General features: G+C 34.9%; 1 protein-coding gene across 1 annotated transcript; it reads left to right on the top strand.

Annotated features, from left to right (window-relative positions):
- Window positions 1-7,903: 7,903 nt before the first annotated feature.
- Window positions 7,904-17,937, top strand: LOC110913286. The gene is made up of 23 exons (XM_022158127.2): window positions 7,904-8,059; window positions 8,155-8,422; window positions 8,554-8,653; window positions 8,757-8,884; window positions 8,989-9,073; window positions 9,175-9,307; window positions 9,389-9,597; window positions 9,733-9,853; window positions 9,944-10,135; window positions 10,234-10,302; window positions 10,373-10,511; window positions 11,344-11,424; window positions 11,578-11,586; window positions 12,115-12,318; window positions 12,434-12,574; window positions 12,707-12,934; window positions 13,023-13,094; window positions 13,184-13,270; window positions 13,370-13,808; window positions 13,919-14,859; window positions 14,961-16,178; window positions 16,273-16,458; window positions 16,610-17,937. The coding sequence occupies exons 1-23, from the start codon at window positions 7,904-7,906 to the stop codon at window positions 17,935-17,937; spliced, it is 6,534 nt and encodes a 2,177-aa protein (XP_022013819.2).
- The last annotated feature ends 2,031 nt before the right edge of the window (window positions 17,938-19,968 follow it).

Below are 19,968 nucleotides of genomic sequence, written 5' to 3'. Positions count from 1 at the left end.
TTATCTATCATGAATCCGAGTTGGTGGGGAAGTCCGGCTCCAGACAGTGGAAAATACATGAATACCAGTCAATCTCCATCATGGGCCGAATCTCCGGTTTCTACATCCTCACAAACAAATGCCACTCAAGCTGGTCAATGGGCGTTTGTTTCAAATCAAACTCCGAGTATTCAAAGTCTTCTACTAAGCGAAAGTGAAACCGGAAGTTTGAATAGGCCTCCAAAGTTGATGCATCTTAATGAATATCCGGGATGGGTTGATCGTTTCCATACATATATTCTTGGTCAAAATACAGAGTTGTGGTTGCGGTTCACTACGGAATTCGATCAAACTATCGAGGTTGCTGCTTCTTCGACAGCTACATTTGCCGATCTTCCTGAGGATCAAAAGAAGACGTATGACTTAGAAAAGAAAGCATACGCTATTCTCACTCAAGCACTGAGCAAGGATATTTATCATCAGTTCGTCAGTTTCAAGACTACGAAGAAGCTGTGGGATGCATTGAAAACAAGAGGAGTAGGTAATGAAGCCACACGTCAACTACGACGAGATCTACTGAAGAAAGAATTCGATGGCTTCACATGTATGGATAAGGAGTCCTTGGGAGATATGACAAGCCGTTTCTATCACCTACTTACTGAGCTGACCAATTTTGAAGTCACAACGACTCCAACAGAGGTGGTAAAGAAGTTTGCTGATGCATTGCCTCCTCAATGGAATAACTTCCTGGAAATCTTGAAGTACAACGGAACGTTGAAAACTACAAATATCAACGATTTCGTGCAGCTTCTGGAGAACAAGGATCAGGAAGAAACGTTGAAGGCAAAGAGAGTTGCAGTGCCACAGAATCCAGAGATGTATTATGGCACCTCCACTACTTCATCTGCAAAAGCCGGTTCACATGCTCCACTTCAAACGGCGTTTGTCACAAGCACGGATATGTATGGCAATCCAGTGCAAGTTCCTGTAAAGCCGCCTCCAACCACAGATCTGTATGGAAATCCAATACAACCACCTCCTCCTCCTCCTGCTCAACAACCACAATATGCGTGTTATGGAGGAACATCATCTGCTGCAGGTCAACAATCAAAGTCAAATACAGTACAGCTTGACACTTCAAGTTTTTCTAAAATCAGTGTAGAAGTAGCTAAGGAACACATGGAGCTGCTTAACACTGTAGTGAGCGCGTACTGTGGGTTGATAGAAGGTCAGATTGGAAACATTAATCTGACACAAGAAGATTACAGGCAGATTGATAAGGAAGAGATGGACTTGATGGATATCAAGTGGGCCTTTGCGAGTGCTGTGAGAAGAGCAAAGGATTGGATGGAAAGTACTGGCAGAACCAGCTTGGAAAGTAAGCGAGACACCAAGTATGGGTTCGATAAGCAGGCTGTTAAGTGCTTCAACTGTGGTGAACGGGGCCACTTTAAAAGGGAATGTACAAAGCCAGCACAGCACGGGAATCAAAATCCCTTCAGAAACCGAGGCAACCAGCAGAATCAGAACAGAAACACTGAGCGTTCATTGGTGCCTGCAAATAACCAAACCAACCGAGCACTTGCAGTTCAAGTGGATGAAGGTTGTGACTGGTCAATCCAGTTGGGTGGTGATGCTCCTGACGAAACAGCATGTTTTGCTCAAATTGTGAAAGAGTTGGTTCACACCAGTGGTAGAGAATCTTCTGCCAGTGGTGGTGAATCGTCTGAAGATGAAGACTCTTCTGGTTATAGCAGGAGTGCTGATGAAGAATCATCCAATTCTGGTGATGATTATGTGGGTGAGACATCGAGTGCAGCAATTGATGCAGATATTGATGAACTCTTGGAGGAAGCTGCAGCAGAAACTCAAAGAAGATCTATTTTGGTGGATCAAGCTGCTTATACTTCGTCTTCTCTCCATTCAGCCTTTATGGCTAATGTCGACGGTTCATCAAGTCAGGTATGTGTCGATGAACCCACTGCTGTTAATTGTGATGAATGTGCTAGGTTGCGTGCTAGATGTGCTGATCTGGAGAAAAGTATGTCTGAGTTGCAAGGCAAACATGATGCTTTGCAAGCTAGTTTGTTTGACTTGCAAGACAAACATACTACTGTGAATGAGAATTTGAGTGACTTGCAAAGTAAGCATGACGCTTTGCAAGAAAAATATGATGTGACATTCATCCACAATCAGAAGTTGACTGTGGATCTCTCTAAATGCACAGAAGCCAACATGTTTTATGAAAACCATGAAAAGGAATTTAAGTCAGTAATTGAAACATTAAAGAAAGATAAAACTGAATTGACAAAAATGGTTTCAAGAAAACAGACGGACATTAATTTGTATATCTCTCGTCTTGAAACAATGCAAAAAGAGATGGCCTGTGTGAAAACCGAAAGTGATGCGATCCAACTCAAGCTAGACAGTTATTTGAGCTCTAGCTATGTGTTAGATCACATCATTGATGTTCAGAAGGAAAAGAGAGATGTCACATGCATAGGCTACAAGAAGTGTCCACCACCAGTGAGACATAATTATGACGCCATGCCTGATGAAGAGGACAGAGTTTTCTTTGAACCTTCTGTGCCTCTAGATGTTAAGGAGTTTGCTGCAGGACTCGGATACCAAAAGGAAGTATCCTCAGATTCAGATGTGTCAGCAGATACATTTGTGAGTGCTGAACAGAATCAAGATCCTCCAGTTGTGATTGAGGATGCTGATTCGTCTGATGATGAATCTGATGATACTGTCCCAGCAAAGTCTGATGCGGTAGTCAAAAATGAGGACATACCTCTTGAGAATCACATTCTATGTGATCCACCTGTCAAATCCGCTAAGACTGTTGCAACTGAGTCCTCATCTGCAGAAGAGCCGGAGAGTGTGAATTTGCTGTACACTCTAGTTGGTGATGATAAAATTTATTCAGACAAAGATTTTCCCATTAAGAATGTTAATCAATCCTTAATCTGCAAAGTCTTTGAGAATTCGACGAGTAAGTTCTTGGGAAAGGCAGGACCTAAAGTTACAGTTACACAGTGTCCACCTATTCCAAAGGCTGAAATTCGAAAGCAATTTGGCAACAAGAAACTGCCAACAGTGCCAACACAGCAAAATCACACCAAACCCAAAGGTAAAACACCGGCTCAAGCTAACAAGAAGCCGAATCAAAAGAAGAAGAAAAATGTTAACTTTGTGAAATCGACGGGAACGGACAAAATTGAAAAGTTTGAAAATCAATCTAACTTAGATTTTGTCAAGAAAGCTATTGTCGAGAAAAGAAATGAACCAAGTAGTTCAAAACCTAGTACCTCGGGTTCACAAAGTTCAACATCATCGGCTAAGCGATCACATGATTCTTCGGGGTTTGTAGAACGAAGATCATGTTTTGAGTGTGGAACCATTGGGCACATTATTAGAAACTGCCCATATCTTCATAAGCAGAAAGGAAAGGTTGATGATCCCCGTGGCAAAACTGACCGTAAGCCAACTGTTTCCACAAAACAAGATCCCCGCCTTGTAAAAGAAAGGGAAAAGAAACAGAAAAGGCAACAGGTCAAGAAAATTGAAAAAGCAATTAAAACTGATGTGGTTCAAAAACAATCTGTTGCTGTAAAACCAGAAACTTCTACAATTTCAAACAATCAAGAAGTTAAAATTTTTAAGAAAGATTCTGGTAAAACAAAACAGACTTGGAAACCTAAATCGGTTACTGAATCAGGGGGACCATCACAATTCACCAACCATCAAAGACAAGAAGTGATTGTCATTGATGAAAATGGAAGACCCAAGACCACAATGGCTTGGGTCCCCATCTCCAACTAATTCATTTGAGTTCATGTGCAGGGTGCTTCAGGAGGAACTATCAGTAGTCACTGGATTGTTGATAGTGGGGCATCCAGGCACATGACAGGCGACATGAGGCTTCTCTACGACGTTAAATCTATTAGAGGAGGTTATGTTGCTTTTGCTGGAGATAAAGGTGGATACATTACGGGTGAAGGAATGATATCTAACGGGATTGTCAGCTTTGACAAGATCAATTTTGTGCAACAACTTGATCACAATCTTCTTAGTGTTTCTCAAATCTGTGACAAGAAATTTTCAGTACACTTTGATGCTAATGGATGTTATGTGCTGAAACCCGGCTTCAAAATTCCAAAGCTCTTTATGGTCTACATCAAGCACCGCGAGCTTGGTATGCAACCTTATCTCACTATCTGCTGGAGAACGGTTTTCGTAGAGGTCTTATCGACTGTACTCTTTTCATCAAAGAACAAGATGGAGATCTTCTTCTGGTACAGGTATACGTTGATGACATTATTTTTGGTTCTACTAATGATGTCTTGTGTAGGGAATTCGAGCGCATCATGCAGGATAAATTCGAGATGAGTGCTATGGGGGAAATGACTTTCTTCTTGGGCCTACAAGTACAACAAACGGAGTCTGGGATATTCATCCATCAGACTAAATATGTTGGTGACATCTTGAGCCGGTTCCAGATGTCTGATGCAACGCCCATTGGTACCCCATTGCCAACTAATCACGGAATTACTCCAGACTTGAAGGGAGAAGCTGTTAGCCCTTCAATCTATCGCGCTATGATCGGATCTCTTATGTACCTCACAGCATCAAGGCCAGACATAATGTACCCCACGTGCCTGCTTGCCAGATATCAAGTTAACCCGAAGGCCTCACATCTTGCTGCTGTCAAAAGGATTTTTCGTTATTTGAAGGCGTACCCTGAGACCGGTCTGTGGTACCCTAGGGATAATAACTTTGAATTGGTCGCATTCAGTGATTCTGATTTTGGCGGATGCAAAATCGACGGCAAGTCCACAACGGCTGGATGTCAGTTTTTAGGAAATCGCCTAGTTACATGGCAATGCAAGAAGCAGACGTGTGTAGCTACATCAACATGCGAAGCTGAATACATTGCTGCCTCAAGTTGTTGCTCTCAAGTTCTTTGGATCCAACAACAAATGCGGGACTACGGTTTTGAATTCCTAACTACTCCTATTTACGTTGATAATTCTGCTGCTTTAGATATCACTAGAAATCCTGTGCAGCATTCAAAGACCAAACACATCGAAATCAAATATCACTTCATACGTGATTGCTTTGAGAAAAGGCTAATCGATGTTGTTAAGGTCCACACCGATGACCAACGTGCCGACTTATTTACCAAAGCTTTTGACAAATCAAGATTTGACTTTTTATTATTGGTAAACGGCATTAAGGTCAAGCAAGAGTAATCCCAACATCGGAAAATCATTTTTGTAAATATCTTTGTGTGTTTTAAATTTATCTTCGTTTATTGATTTTAGGGGGAGTAAATCCAAAAATCTGAAAATCCAAAAACATCGAAAAATTCAAAAACACAAAAACAATAGAAAAACAAAAATGAGTTTCCTGGAGAGCAAAAGAGAAAATGATAGTACATCAGTGGTCTATCCAAACCTCTTTAAACCTTAAATGCAAAACGATAAGCAGCTCTATATAAGATGTATCGGTAGGCTCACAATCATTTTAAAGTGTGCAGGGTGATATAAATCTTAATCGACTGAAGACCAGGTGGGAACCATTCATTGGCATATGGTCTTAGTACCGAAATTTCGTTTGATAGATTGCCGAGGTTCTGAGATATTCGGTCTTTATGCTGCTTATCATCTGGGTATCATGGTTGTATCTTTTACCGAAAAATAACGGGGACGCAAGTCTAGATCTTCCATGATACTATACATACGTGTACATATTACATACTGCATTCGACCTCAATAAGTGATAAACAATCACATGTCCAAATCAAATAAGTGATAAAATATCACATTTATCCGGGTGTCAAGTTCGTCTCTCTGCTGTACGGAAGTACTGACCTGTTCACGGACTTGCACCTGTGCCCTCATGCATACGAAAATCAAGTTCCTCATCAATAAGTGATTATATCACATAGGACTTGTTTTCAAATTAAAATAAGTGAGTATCTCACAATTTATACGGTCAAACAGATGATAATCGGTATACTCACCGGTAAGATGAACCCTCGTGCATACCTTGATACGGGAATGTGTCGTGATGTGGATGAACACTGGTCGGTAAGTATAAATCATACATTAACGTATCCTCTAAACATGATTACATCTGATAAGTTGAGCTTAAGTGGACAACAATACCGATAATTGTTATAGGATGCTTATCTTAATGTTAACTAACTGAACAACAAGAGTGTTTTGGCATGACCGTACACTGATATGATTCTCTTACCCTCGAAACTCGCAAAAAGAATGTCTGTATATATTTATTTATTTACTGCTTAACTTTTATTATTTCTTTTAAACAGTTTCGTCGTTTGGTGCATATCAGCACGACATTAGCGGTGATGTCGTTTGATAACACTCAAAGGATTTTAACTTGTTGTCTTTTAATCTCAAAAATACCAAAAAGATTTTAGGTGTGTTTTAATATAAACTTTATAAAAGCCAAAAAGATTTTCTTTCTACTTTATTTTCGATCGTACGATGTTGGAACTCGAGTCTTCGTTACCTGATACCTGACTGAAAACCGAACTGACTAAATCTTCATAAACGGTCAAAATTTGCAAAGTTTTGAAAGTTAAAAATTGAAATTGATAAATTTATTAAACTTTCAAACTGTCGGACGGTGTTTGTTTGTGACATGGTCATTCGTGTGTCATTTGTTTATACTATATTCCAAGCAGTTGTTCTCATTACGCGTTTAGATTTCTTGCATGTGCAGATTCTAAAGGCTAGGAGAACATGGTCGATGACAAGCTTTGGAATGAAGACACGACGAGAAGGCACTCAAAAGATGAAGATGATCGAGTTGCCGCTGGCCATCATCAACACCACAAGGATCTCACTTCATAAAGATAAAGTCTTTTCACGAGCATAACTCAAGGGGGAGCTTATGTTAAGGGGGAGTTTGTCAACACACTTCCTACATGATACGGGTAGTTTGTTGATACACTCTCTGCCTTCAAGACGTGAAGACTTTGAAGATCCTCCGACACTGAAGACTTGAAAGGACATCAGAGTTTTGATAACTCGAAGACCAAAGACCGTCGAAGTTCGAGACGAGTCTACAACTATAGAAGATAAAGACAAAGCTACAGCCAAGGGGGAGTTTGTTGGTGCACTTGTGTCTGTACTTTGTCTGTATTAGGTCTGTATGTAAACGATGTCCTTGGTAGTCTGTAAGTTGACCAAGTCAACCATCCTCCGGATTGACTTGGCCAACAGTTGGAATATGTTTGATATGTTTGTCTGGATCGAAGGATAACCTCGAAGGATACTGTTGATCCTTCGAGGTGCTCGAAAGATATGCTTCGAATGGTAGACCTCGAAGGATCATCCTTCGAGGTCCCTGCTTATCCTTCGAAAGCATTGTTTCCGAAAGATGATCCTTCGGACCATCTTTCGAATCCTTCGAGCAGACCTGCTGAGCTGGGTATATATACCCATGCATGTGTTGAGTGTGAAGTAGTTCTGCCATTTTACACATCCGAGAGATAGAGAGCTTTGAGAGCATTCTGTCCAGAACTCACACACACACACTTTGAGAGTTTATAGAACATTTCTGTAAACATTGAGCTTGTAACCGAACCCTCATTGCATTAATACAAGTTGTGTTAATCGGTGAACTTGTGTGTTTGTTTCTCTACTTGCTACTAACTCGGTTTGCTTGCTAGCTTGGATTCCGCACTCGCTAGTAGGTTTGTATAACAAGGTTTAGGTTCGTAATCCTCCGCGAAAAGGGACCTACATTTTGATTACATATATTAATATTATATTTCTAAAAATAATACGTTCTATTGTTTTATATAAATAGATCAATTGTTTTCTGTTTATGGCAAACAATTAGTTTTTCAACACCCTACTTCTAAACTTATTGCATCTTAGCTACAATGGAAATCGAAGGTCAGATCACCTTGCTGAACGACATTGATGCTCTTTCCACAAACTACACTATCAAGGTTAAAATTGTTAGTTTGTGGAGGAAGAAAATGAGAGCTAACGAAAGAGAGACTTATCGTATAGATATGATACTGATGGATGAGATGGTAAATTTTTGATTTATTCTTTTTTGTTTTAATTAGACTGAGTTTCATATCCTTTTAAGATATCTTTTGCATGTTTTTATGGATTTTACCTACAGGGTACCAAGATCCAAGCATTTTGCTTGCATAAGCTATTTTCAAAGTTTGAGAGGCATCTTATTGTTGATGAATGCTTAATCATAAAACGTCCTTCTCTTGCTGCCAACACTACGTTTTTCAAGATTGTACCTAACAATCAAAAGTTATCTTTTCACTACCATACGTTGGTGGAGAAGTGCAAAAATTGGGATGGTCCGCAGTATGTTTTCAATTTTGTTGATTTTAACGATGTTCTGTCACAGAAAATAAAGGAGGGTACCACAGTAGGTATGTATCGATCGTAATAATTTTTCATTATTTATATACATTAATATTTGTTTTATGTATTTTTTTTATGTTTTTTTTACATATTTATACTTTAATGATGTGCTGTTATGTATTTTTCAATATTTTTTTAGATGTCATTGGTTATGTTTGTGTTTGTTATAACATCGAGGATACGAACAAAAAGGATGGTAGCAAAGGGAAACGCCTTAATCTTAAGCTTCAAGATATTGAGTAATAGCACTATTCATAAATTATATGTTTTATATTATATATTAGGCTTCCAAATTTACAAAATGTTTTTTATCTTATAATTTTTTGTTATAATATTTTGTAGAGATGTTCAGATCGATTTAACTCTTTGGGATGATTACGCTAAGGACATGTATTCTTACATGGTTAGTGAAAAGCGTGAAGCACATGTTGTCGTTGTTATCCATTTCGGTGCTGTTAAGACATACAAAGGTATTTAGTTCAAACCAATTTACTTACCTCATATTACAATTTATTTAGATGTTGATACTTTATATATATTTTATTTAATGATTACTTTTTGCACATTACAATAGGAAAATGGGGTTTGTCTAATAACTTTGATGGTTCAAGAATTTTCATTAACGACAACTTTGATGACATGCTATTGTTTAGGCAAAAGTAAGTCATATTATAATAAATATTTATTTATTTATTTTTAATGTTGTTATTTATTTATTTTTTGTTTATTGAAGTTTATTTTTATTCAAACTGTTCTATAGGTTTCTTGCAAAACTTGCTGCTTCAACTGAGTCGAGTAGCCATGCTGGGTCATATATCATGTGTTCTGTCGAAGATGAATTTTTAAAGAACGATGTTTTTTCACCAATTGCTTATCTTGGATCAATCCTAGAGGTTCTCATTAACAATTCATATGTTATATTTTAAATTATATGTAAAGTTTAGTCTAATTGTTGTCTTTTGTTATGTAAACAGCCAAAGAAAGTTGTTGTTGTTGGGACTATCGTTGCAATTGTTTCAGATAAGATGTGGTATTATGATGGGTGCAACTATTGCAAGTCCAAAGTTGAGCAAAAGTTTGAAACATATGATAAGGATGATGGAACAAGTGATGTTAAAGATGAGAAGTTGTATCAATGTTCTAACAAGGATTGTAATGGTAAAGAAGTTTTCCCGTTGTCCAGGTAAAATGTTTTTTTATTCCTACTTTAACCTATTGTTGTGTTATACAAGACAATGTAGCTTGTATTTTTATATATTCATGAATACGTATGTATTAATATATATACCTTTTTAAATATTTAAACTATGTTTTTAAGGTTCAAAATACCGGTTCGTGTTCAAGATTCAACTGGTACGGTGACACTTACATTGTTTGATCATGAGGCGATGAAGTTTGTTGGTAAAACTGCAAAGGAACTTATAGAAATTCAGGACGAGGTTATTTATATTTATACTTTATTAAAAATCAGTTGTATTTAAAATTTTATATATTTTACATAACCACACCGTATATTATGTAATATATAGTTATTGAGGTCGAATGAGAATCCCGGAGAATATCCAGTTGAGTTTGAATCATTGCTTAACATAAAGTGTGCTTTCGTGATTAAAGTAAGTGACTTTAATATTGTGAATGCTGTCGAGAATTATGGAATCTCAGTTGTTACCACTGATGAAGACATATTGGATAAGCTGAACAAAAAATTCAAAATTGACCAAGTAAGCTTACGTTTTCTAAATGTAGATATACATTTACTTTCATAATTGTTTAAAATATCTTCAACAAATTTTCTTTTGCTTTCTCATTTTTGTTACAGCTTGATGTATCTGATTCTTTTGGTATGACTCAGTCTGAGTTCCAAGCTACCGGTGGTGACAGTTTCAAGGTATTCAATTGGAAATTCACTTTTATGTAATTTTAATGTTGTCTAAGCACTTTTTTTTTATTTCTTTAAGGATGCGGATTCTTACACTGGGGATAACACCACACCTGTGTCGAAGGATTACGTGAGTGACTTGAAGCAACCATCTTCTGATATGAAGCGTAACCTGGATGATGTTTATTTGAATGATGAGGGAGTGGGGTCGTCAGCGAGTAAGCCTCGCATGTGTGTTGAGAAGAAGGCTGTTGACGAAGATCTAAGCAACAATTGATGAAGGATATTTGTCAAAGGGTGTTTTTAATATGAAACAAGTTATTTGTTTTTTCAGTATTGGATTTTTTTTGGTATGCTATGACTAATTTTATGTTTAAAGACATTATCTGTTTTGCGGTATGCGTTATGACATATTCATGTTTGGTTAAATATTGTTTGATTGTCAATCATGTTTTGTTATATTCGTTTTTTTACTAGAGTACGTTGATGACTCTAATTTTTTTAATTTACTCATCCGAAAACATAAACATAACTAAATCAAACTTAAATTTAACCTTTAACATTTATTAATTTTTTGTCATCAATTCAACATTTACATTTATAAAACTATATATGATATATGATATTTAATATTCCATTACACCTTTAAACTTTTTTAAGTAATATTTTAAATATGTCAAATTTTTATTTTCGTTACATTTCTATACTTATTTTTAGAAAATCCAATTTTTAGCATTTTTAAACAATCACCAATAAATGTGAGATTGTTTTTATATTTAATGTCATTAATTTTCTTCCATATCATTTTACCAATTTATAGTATTCATTCCATAAATAACTAATAGCGTAGTTCTATAAATTCGCAACACTTCATACTCTTTTCACTAGCATCTCATGGTTTTTTGAATTTTCATTCTCGAGTTCCTTATACGGTTGAAACATTTCGTTAATCACTTTTTATATTTCCATTAATTTTTTAGTTATTTTGTTAAAAAAATTTTCATTCATGCATTTGTTTTTCATTTTAAACTTTTATGGTTTTTGTTGTAGTACTCTGTGGTGTTAACAAAATGCAGAATACGTTTCAACAGCTTACTTCATATTCTTCTGAACCTCCACACCCTGGCATCGGTAATAAGTGTACGTGTTTTCATACTTTCTTCTAATATAGAAATTGTTATTCAACATTTTTTTCGAAATATTTTTATATTTTAACAACTACATTTTCCCGCAAAATCCATTCAACAATTATTTGTACTTTTTTTCATTTTTTTTTCTTTGTAGCTGACGAAGGTAAGTATAGACGTTGGTTAAGAAAAATATATCTTGATTATAAGAAGTCAAAATCAACAGCACTTCCGGCTTATTTTGTTAGAGGTAATTTTTTTTTCATTTATATATTCATATATGTTTATAATACATATATTTATATCATTTACTGTTATAAATCTCATTTTTATATAAAATCGATAATACATATAACAGATTCTAATAACCAAAACCATTGTCGTTCATACCTCATTTTGGTTTTAATCCAAGAAAACATTAAAATTTAATATTTTATTCTAACATAGTAAATGTTTATTATTCGTAACCAACCAGACATAATAATGTAAATGTTGAATCTAAATATGTCTATAATTATAAGTTAAATATTGAGCAAACATACTTATTTAAGGCAACCTAATTTATTACATTAGTAAACGAAATAATATCATTGGTTTGTTAATTAACGTGATGTCTAACAAATAATTATTTTAATAAATATACTAAAGAACCATATGTCAACATTTATTAACTTTTTCTATTTTACTATTTCAGCTGTTCGGGCTAAACATAGGCGGAAGTTAAGAAAAGTATACCTTGATAGTAAGAGATCAAGGATTAGTAGAAATTTGATTTCTAAAAGTGGATGCTCAACCTCTTCATCATCAACACGTTTTATTTTGAACAACAAAGAGAATTTAACTCCCAATTTTTCAATACCAACATTTACTACCCAATCATCAACTCTTATACCGACACGTAAGTTAACTTTTAAAATGTAGTTAATGTTATAGAATTAACATTATGGATATACTTTGTCAGCTGCAATTATGTTATAGTACTTTGTATACTAACTATTTTTATATCGTATTAGGTAATCATTTAGATTCCTTGGTTAACGTAACATCTTCAAATTTTACACCTTCTACAATGAGGAAGGAAGGAAATGTACTACAAGATAAGTATACAACACCCAACCGTACACCCTTTGCAAATATAGAAAACATAACACCAGGTAATCATACCCAATAACAAACACTGACTACTTTTTCATTTTTATAATTTTTTTTATTTTTATACCAAAAAAATGTCAACAAATAAGTTTCTAAATAATTCTTTTGTGTTATCATGTTTTTTTCATGAATAGGAAATAATTCTAAATATTCGAGAAACGTACCTTTATCATCGGGGCCAATTTCAAGTAAAAATATGAGGACAAATGTTTTGCATCATTCTTCAACATCAGGACGACGTATGATGCTGTCAAACAAGGAAAACATTACACCACTGTCGTGTATTACAAACATACGTACGCAAGTTCCCAGTGTACCATATTGTTCTAATGCTATGTCTTCTTTGACTCCTATATCACACGGTAAATGTTACAATTATATTCTTACATACATTATTATTTGTAGAATTCATATACTTAACTAACAAGTATTTTTTTCTTTGTTATTTAGATAATATTGCAACCTCATCAACTTTACCATTGAATGATCGCTACTCTTTTAATCCTCCAATAACAAATAAACGTAACACAAGATGTTCGATATCCGAAATTACCTCGCTAAAAAGATTTCTTCTGGAAAGCGTAGACTTATTCATAAACCAATTGAAATAGAAGCCATACCAATGGCTCCTCTTGAATCTGATGATGAAAATCATATTCACGAGATTGTTGCAGACGCCACCAAAGGCGTATCCAAAGGTAAGTTAGTAATGTTAGTCGTATTTTTTTTCTTATTTTAACTCTTCTACAAAATTATTCAGTTTGTGTTTAATGTTCAAATTCGTGTTTAATGTTCAGATTACGTTGACCATGGTGACCAATCACTTACGTGTGGTTTATGCTTTGCAAAGTTATGGGCTACCGAAGGTGGAAAGGGTCGCATTACACTTCAAAAACAAACATATAGCTTATGTTGTGGATATGGTAAAGTTGACTTGCCTGAATATAAAGATTCTCATCCGTCTTATGAGATGCTTTTTTCCTCTTTAGATCAAGAAAGCAAGTTTTTCTTAAAGAATATAAGACGTTACAATTCTATGTTTTCCTTTACTTCAATGGGAGGAAAAGTCGATACTAAAATAAACAAAGGAAATGCTCCATATGTTTATAGAATCAGTGGTCAGAATGCACATAGTATGGGTAGTCTTCTTCCTAAGGAGGGTGCCCAGCCAAAATTCTCACAACTTTATATCTATGATACTGAGAACGAGCTTGCTAATAGAGAGTTGCTATTTGGGTAAGTATCTTTTTTGGTTCTGTTTGTTAATGTTATGTTATAACATGTAATTCTTTTTTTGTTTATTTTAAACTTTATACTGTAATTAACAATCTATCATTTATTTGCAGTGATTCTACAAGCAAAGCATCTTTAAGGGCAAAGGAACTTGATGCTAAATTTATAAAGTTTCTTACCAACATGTTAGATTCTACGAATATGCTGGTTAAAACTTACAGAATGGTACGCGACCACCTGCACGAGAATCCTAACGTTTCCCTTAAGCTTAGGTTAATCTCACAGAGAGATCGTGACGGAAGGACATACAACTTACCTACGTGTTTCGAAGTTGCTGCTTTAATAGTTGATGAACCTAATCTCAAGATAGAAAGTCGTGATATTATTGTTGAAAAGCGTTCAGGAGTCCTTAAGCGTATTAGCGAGTTACATCCTTCTTACCTTGCTCTCCAGTATCCGATTCTTTTTCCGTACGGAGACGATGGCTATAGGATTAATATTCCTCATAGGGAATTTGGTCCTAACACAAAAAAGACAAGACCAACTTGCACTATGAGGGAGTTTTTTGCTTATAGAATTCAAGATAGACATAACAAGTTTTCTCTAATTCTTAATGCAAGAAGGTTGTTTCAGCAGTTTTTAGTTGATGCCTACACAATGATTGAAAGTGAGAGGCTCAACTTCATACGTTTTCAGCAAATCAAACTGAGATCTGACTCACTTAACAGTCTTAAAAATGTTCAAGATGTTGGTCAGAGTGATTTGAGTCATACCGGACAACCTGTTATATTACCGTCATCGTTTACTGGTGGTTCTCGATACATGATGCAAAACTATTTGGATGCTATGGCGTTATGTCGGAATTATGGGTATCCTAATTTCTTTATCACTATCACATGTAATCCGAAATGGCCTGAAATTGTTAGATTTATCGGTGACTCATCAATTAAGCCAGAAGACAGACCTGACATACTTTGTCGATTGTTTAAGATGAAACTCGATGAATTGATAACTGATTTGAAGCAAAAAAAAATTTTTGGTGATATTAATGCAGGTATGTAAATTCGATATCCAAATTTAAGTTATTAGTTTTTTTTTTCTTTGTCATTCCTTTTTATCTACTATATTTAACATATATATACATTTTTTTTGTAGTTGTTTACACAGTTGAGTTTCAAAAGCGTGGATTGCCACATGCACACATTTGCTTATTTATGAAAGCTGATCATAAGCTTCCTATGGTTGAACACATTGATCCATTTATCTCAGCTGAAATTCCGGATAAAAACGAGGATCCTGAGTTGTATTCTCTTGTGAGTGACTTTATGATTCATGGTCCTTGTGGACATGCCAACAAGAAATGTCCATGCATGGTTGGGAACCGTTGTTCTAAGAATTTTCCAAAGAAGTTTTTGGAATCCACTTCCATTGATTCTGATGGATTTCCCGTTTATAGGAGAAGAGATTCTGGTCACACGGTTGTGAAGAAGGGTGTTACTTTGGACAATAGGAGCGTAGTTCCATACAACAAAAAACTTCTAAAAAGGTATCAGGCGCACATCAACGTCGAGTGGTGCAATCAGGCGGGTTCAATTAAGTATTTGTTTAAATATATTAATAAAGGACCTGATCGAGCCACGGTAGCTGTTTTTGATTCAGACAGAGGTCCAGATGAGGAGATCCCAAAAGATGAAATTAAAGAATATTACGAAGCTAGATATGTTTCCGCATGTGAAGCAAGCTGGAGAATATTTGCCAACGAGGTTCATTATAGGTATCCTTCTGTCATGAGATTACCTTTTCATCTACCAGGACAACAAAATGTTGTATTTAGTTGTGACGACGATATTGAGGATGTCTTACACAAACCTCAAGTAAATTCTTCGATTTTCTTAGAATGGATGAAGATGAACAATTCTAAGCCTGAAGCAAGACAACTTACATATGTTCAGTTTCCTTCAAAATATGTGTGGAAGTTAAAAGATCGTTGCTGGCAGCCACGTCAAAATTATGTTGTTATTGGGAGAATATATTCTGCGTCTCCTTCTCTTGGTGAGGCTTATTATCTAAGAATTCTTCTTACCAAGGTTAAAGGACCAAGATCATTTGAAGAAATCAGAACATATGAAGGTGTTGTTTATCCTACTTTTAGGGATGCGTGTTATGCACGTGGCCTGTTAGATGATGACAATGAATATATCGAGTGTATTAAAGAATCCAGTTTCACTGGTAACGCTCATTATCTTCGTTCTTTGTTTGGAACACTACTTTTGTCTAATACTCTTTCAAGACCTGAAGTTGTTTGGGAGAAAACGTGGGAGCTAATGTCCGAGGACATTTTATACAATATGCGTAAAGATAGTGGCATGAGCGGTATGTTTTTTTTTATCCTTTTTGTTATATTTTTTTTTATGTTATATGAACAAATTGTTTCGTTATATTAAGTAATTTTTCGTTTTCATTGTAGGATTCGTTGTATCAGATGAACGTTTAAAGAATATAACATTGACCAAGATCGAAAAATTTCTTCTTCGTAATGGATCCAGCTTGCACAGGTTCTCAACGATGCCTTATCCTGATGATGACTATCTAATGACCGAGAGCAACCGTTTGATAAACGAGGAGCTTTCGTTTGACATTGATGAACTTAGGGGTGAGTTCAATAATCTGCACAGCTCTCTAAACGAAGATCAAAGAGTAGTGTATAATGAAATTATGCATGCTGTTAGAAGTGGAAAGGGGGGGTGTGTTTTTTGTGTACGGTTATGGTGGTACGGGCAAGACTTTTTTGTGGAAAACTTTAGGTGCATCCATTAGATCCATTGGACAGATTGTTATTAATGTTGCTTCAAGTGGTATTGCATCTTTGTTGCTATCACGAGGTCGTACTGCCCATTCACGATTTCATATTCCTATTAATCTCAACGAAGATTCGGTCTGCCATATCAAGCCTAATACTGAAGTCGCTAATCTTCTAAACCAAGCCAAGTTGATTATTTGGGATGAGGCACCGATGGTACACAAACATGCTTTTGAGGCTCTTGATCGTACAATGAAGGATGTTTTGAGTGTATTTGATTCACGAAATTCAGAACTTCCATTTGGTGGAAAAGCTATTGTCTTTGGTGGTGACTTTAGACAAATCCTACCGGTTGTACAAAATGGAAGCAGGCAAGATATTGTAAACGCATCTTTATGTTCATCCCATATCTGGTCCCATTGCAAGGTGTTAAAGTTGACAACAAACATGCGTTTATCGGTAGGATCCAGTACCTCAAACATCGAGGAAATAAATCAATTTGGTAAATGGCTTTTAGAGATTGGCGAAGGCAATGTTGGTCATTCTAACGATGGTGATTCACATATTGAATTACCTGATCATCTTTTGATAACTGATGAGAATGATCCGATTCAGGCTTTGATTGACTTTGTATATCCTTCAGTTTTGGATCGTTTTAAAGACCGTCACTACTTTTCTGAAAGAGCTATACTCGCTCCTAAGAATGAAGTTGTTCATGATATAAATGATCGTTTGCTTGAATTGTTTCCGGGTGAAGAGGTAGAGTATCTTAGCTCTGATAGTTTATGTCCTACTGAGGATATTAATGATCCGTTACATCAAGATTTATATAATCCAGATGTGTTAAATAGTGTGAAAGTTTCTGGATTACCAAATCATAGATTGGTATTGAAATTGGGTGTTCCGGTAATGCTTTTGAGGAATATTGACCAGCAAAACGGTTTGTGCAATGGTACGCGTCTTCAAATCACACGTCTTGGTAAACGTGTTATCGAGGCTGAGATATTATCTGGAAGTAATGTCGGTTCAAGAACTTACATCCCAAGAATTAGCATGATACCATCTGACAAAAAAATACCCTTCAAGTTTCAACGAAGGCAGTTTCCAATAACCGTATGTTTTGCGATGACTATTAACAAAAGTCAAGGACAATCTCTATCCAGAGTTGGTCTATACCTTAGAGATCCCGTGTTCTCACATGGTCAGCTTTATGTTGCTTTGTCGAGAGTAAAGACTAAGGATGGCGTTAAGGTTCTAATATTCGACAAAGATGGGAGACCAACAAACAAAACTGCAAACGTTGTTTACAAAGAAGTTTTTGGGAAATTGTAGATTAAAGTTAAGTTACGTACGTGATTTATCCTAACCTAAATGTTATTGTAATTGTTTTTAATAGTTATTTTTTTATATATATAGATGTTGTCATTTATATATTTTATAATTTTCTGGTTAATAATATAAAATTTTGTTATTTGTATATAGTTAACCTCATTGTTATATCCCTGTAAGACGATATTTCTATGAATTAAACATTAAACATAACATATAAACAAAAAGTAGAACCCGTGAATATTTATAATCACTGTTTCATAGTAGAAGTCCATAATAGATAAAGATGTTAACTAGAAACATGTTAACCTACTACAAAACAACTTTTAACATCAAATATGTTACTGTAGCTTCCATCATTACCCAAAATTACCATATATTATGGTCAACAGTTTTTCATACTTTCAAACATCACCTTTAGCGTAACACACCAGCATGGAACAAAACACATATACCCGGAAAGTACTGGAACTTGCAATGATCACCTTCTTGGATGTTGTTATCCTTTAGCCATTTCGCCCAGCCTTTCACAACGTACTTGATACTGTTTTTATTTGGCTCCGGCCTAACATCATGTTTTGTCTCCACATTTTGCCTGTTGGCAATCTTAACTTTCAATGTTTCGTCAATTCCTGTGATCCTTGCTACTTCAACTGGTAAGCGCTATAAGTTAGAAAAAATAACAATAATTTCCATTAATGATGTTGAGATATTTGAAAAAGACCATAGTTAACCAAATTATAAAAACATATTTCACATGTTTTAACATTTTCTTTATGTTGGAACTTACAAAGCGTTTCGTGTATGGCACAACAAATATAAGTGGTCCGATATCATCATCATCAAAGTCATCTGATTCTGCCGAAGATTCTTCAGAAGCCGATAGCACGACAACATCGTTTTCAGCTCCAGCCATTCTAACAAACATTTATAAGTTTAACCCATTTTTTTAAAAAGGTCAAGTAATACCATATAATCCCATTTATCATTATATTCAAAATCAAAATCAAGTACAAATCTTTGTTCTTACATCATATATTACCCAATAATATTTTCCTTATTTATAATCTAAATATAAAGCATATAAACAATATTATACAGAATGTCATAAATAACAATACAAATCTATGTCCAAATATGTGATTTAAGAATACAGTAAATCATACTTTATTCAACAACAAAAACCATTTATTCATCCAAATCAAAATATAAACCAACCAAATCAGTTTCTTCATACGACTATCAACATAATATTTCAACCAAATCACACTACAAACCTAACAACCTAAACTTCCAAACACATGCTAAACATGTAATCCCTTTTTAATTTACATAACATACTAATTAATTTTTTTAACTTTAAGTAACTGAAATTTTAACATTATCTTACTGATTAATCGTTTTTAGGGTTTGATCGTGTGAGTTATTAGGAATAAGAAACACAACTTTAGTTTTGAAATCAGAATAACAATCTGTTTAAAAGTGATCGGATGTAAAATATGAAACTTACCTTTACTAATTTCTTGATCCTCTTTTTGGCTATTCTTGATTTATGTGAGGAAGATGAAGTAAAAGCTGTTTTAGGTATTATATATATAGAGATTCGGAGAGATAATGTAAAAGGTAGAGATATTTTGATTATTTTATTCGGTTATTGTATTATACATAACATTTACCTCTATAACTTTATATTGTTTTAGATTTAAAAAATTTAGTATAATAACATTTTACTTAATAGGTGTATAATTTAAGTTTTGGAGCTGAATTGAAAACATTAATACAATTACACAATTATTTATAACATAAGTTTATTTTTAAAGTCATATTATTTTAGTCACTTTATAAACTATATGTTGTGTAGATGTAATATTTTAAGTGTGATGGTTGTAACATAGAAGTTATATCTGTACATTTTCATACTATCATATCATATTTGATATTTTGACTATTACAACAGATCTGTCATTTAAAAAGATTTCGTACAAAATGAGGTATAATAAACGCACATATGTATTTTTTGTGTTGTAATTTTTA

Source organism: Helianthus annuus, chromosome 6 (assembly GCF_002127325.2).
Source record: "Helianthus annuus cultivar XRQ/B chromosome 6, HanXRQr2.0-SUNRISE, whole genome shotgun sequence".
Classification (NCBI taxonomy): Eukaryota; Viridiplantae; Streptophyta; class Magnoliopsida; order Asterales; family Asteraceae; genus Helianthus; species Helianthus annuus.
The sequence above is the reverse complement of the archived record's forward strand: the minus strand, read 5'-3'. Positions and strand labels throughout refer to the sequence as shown.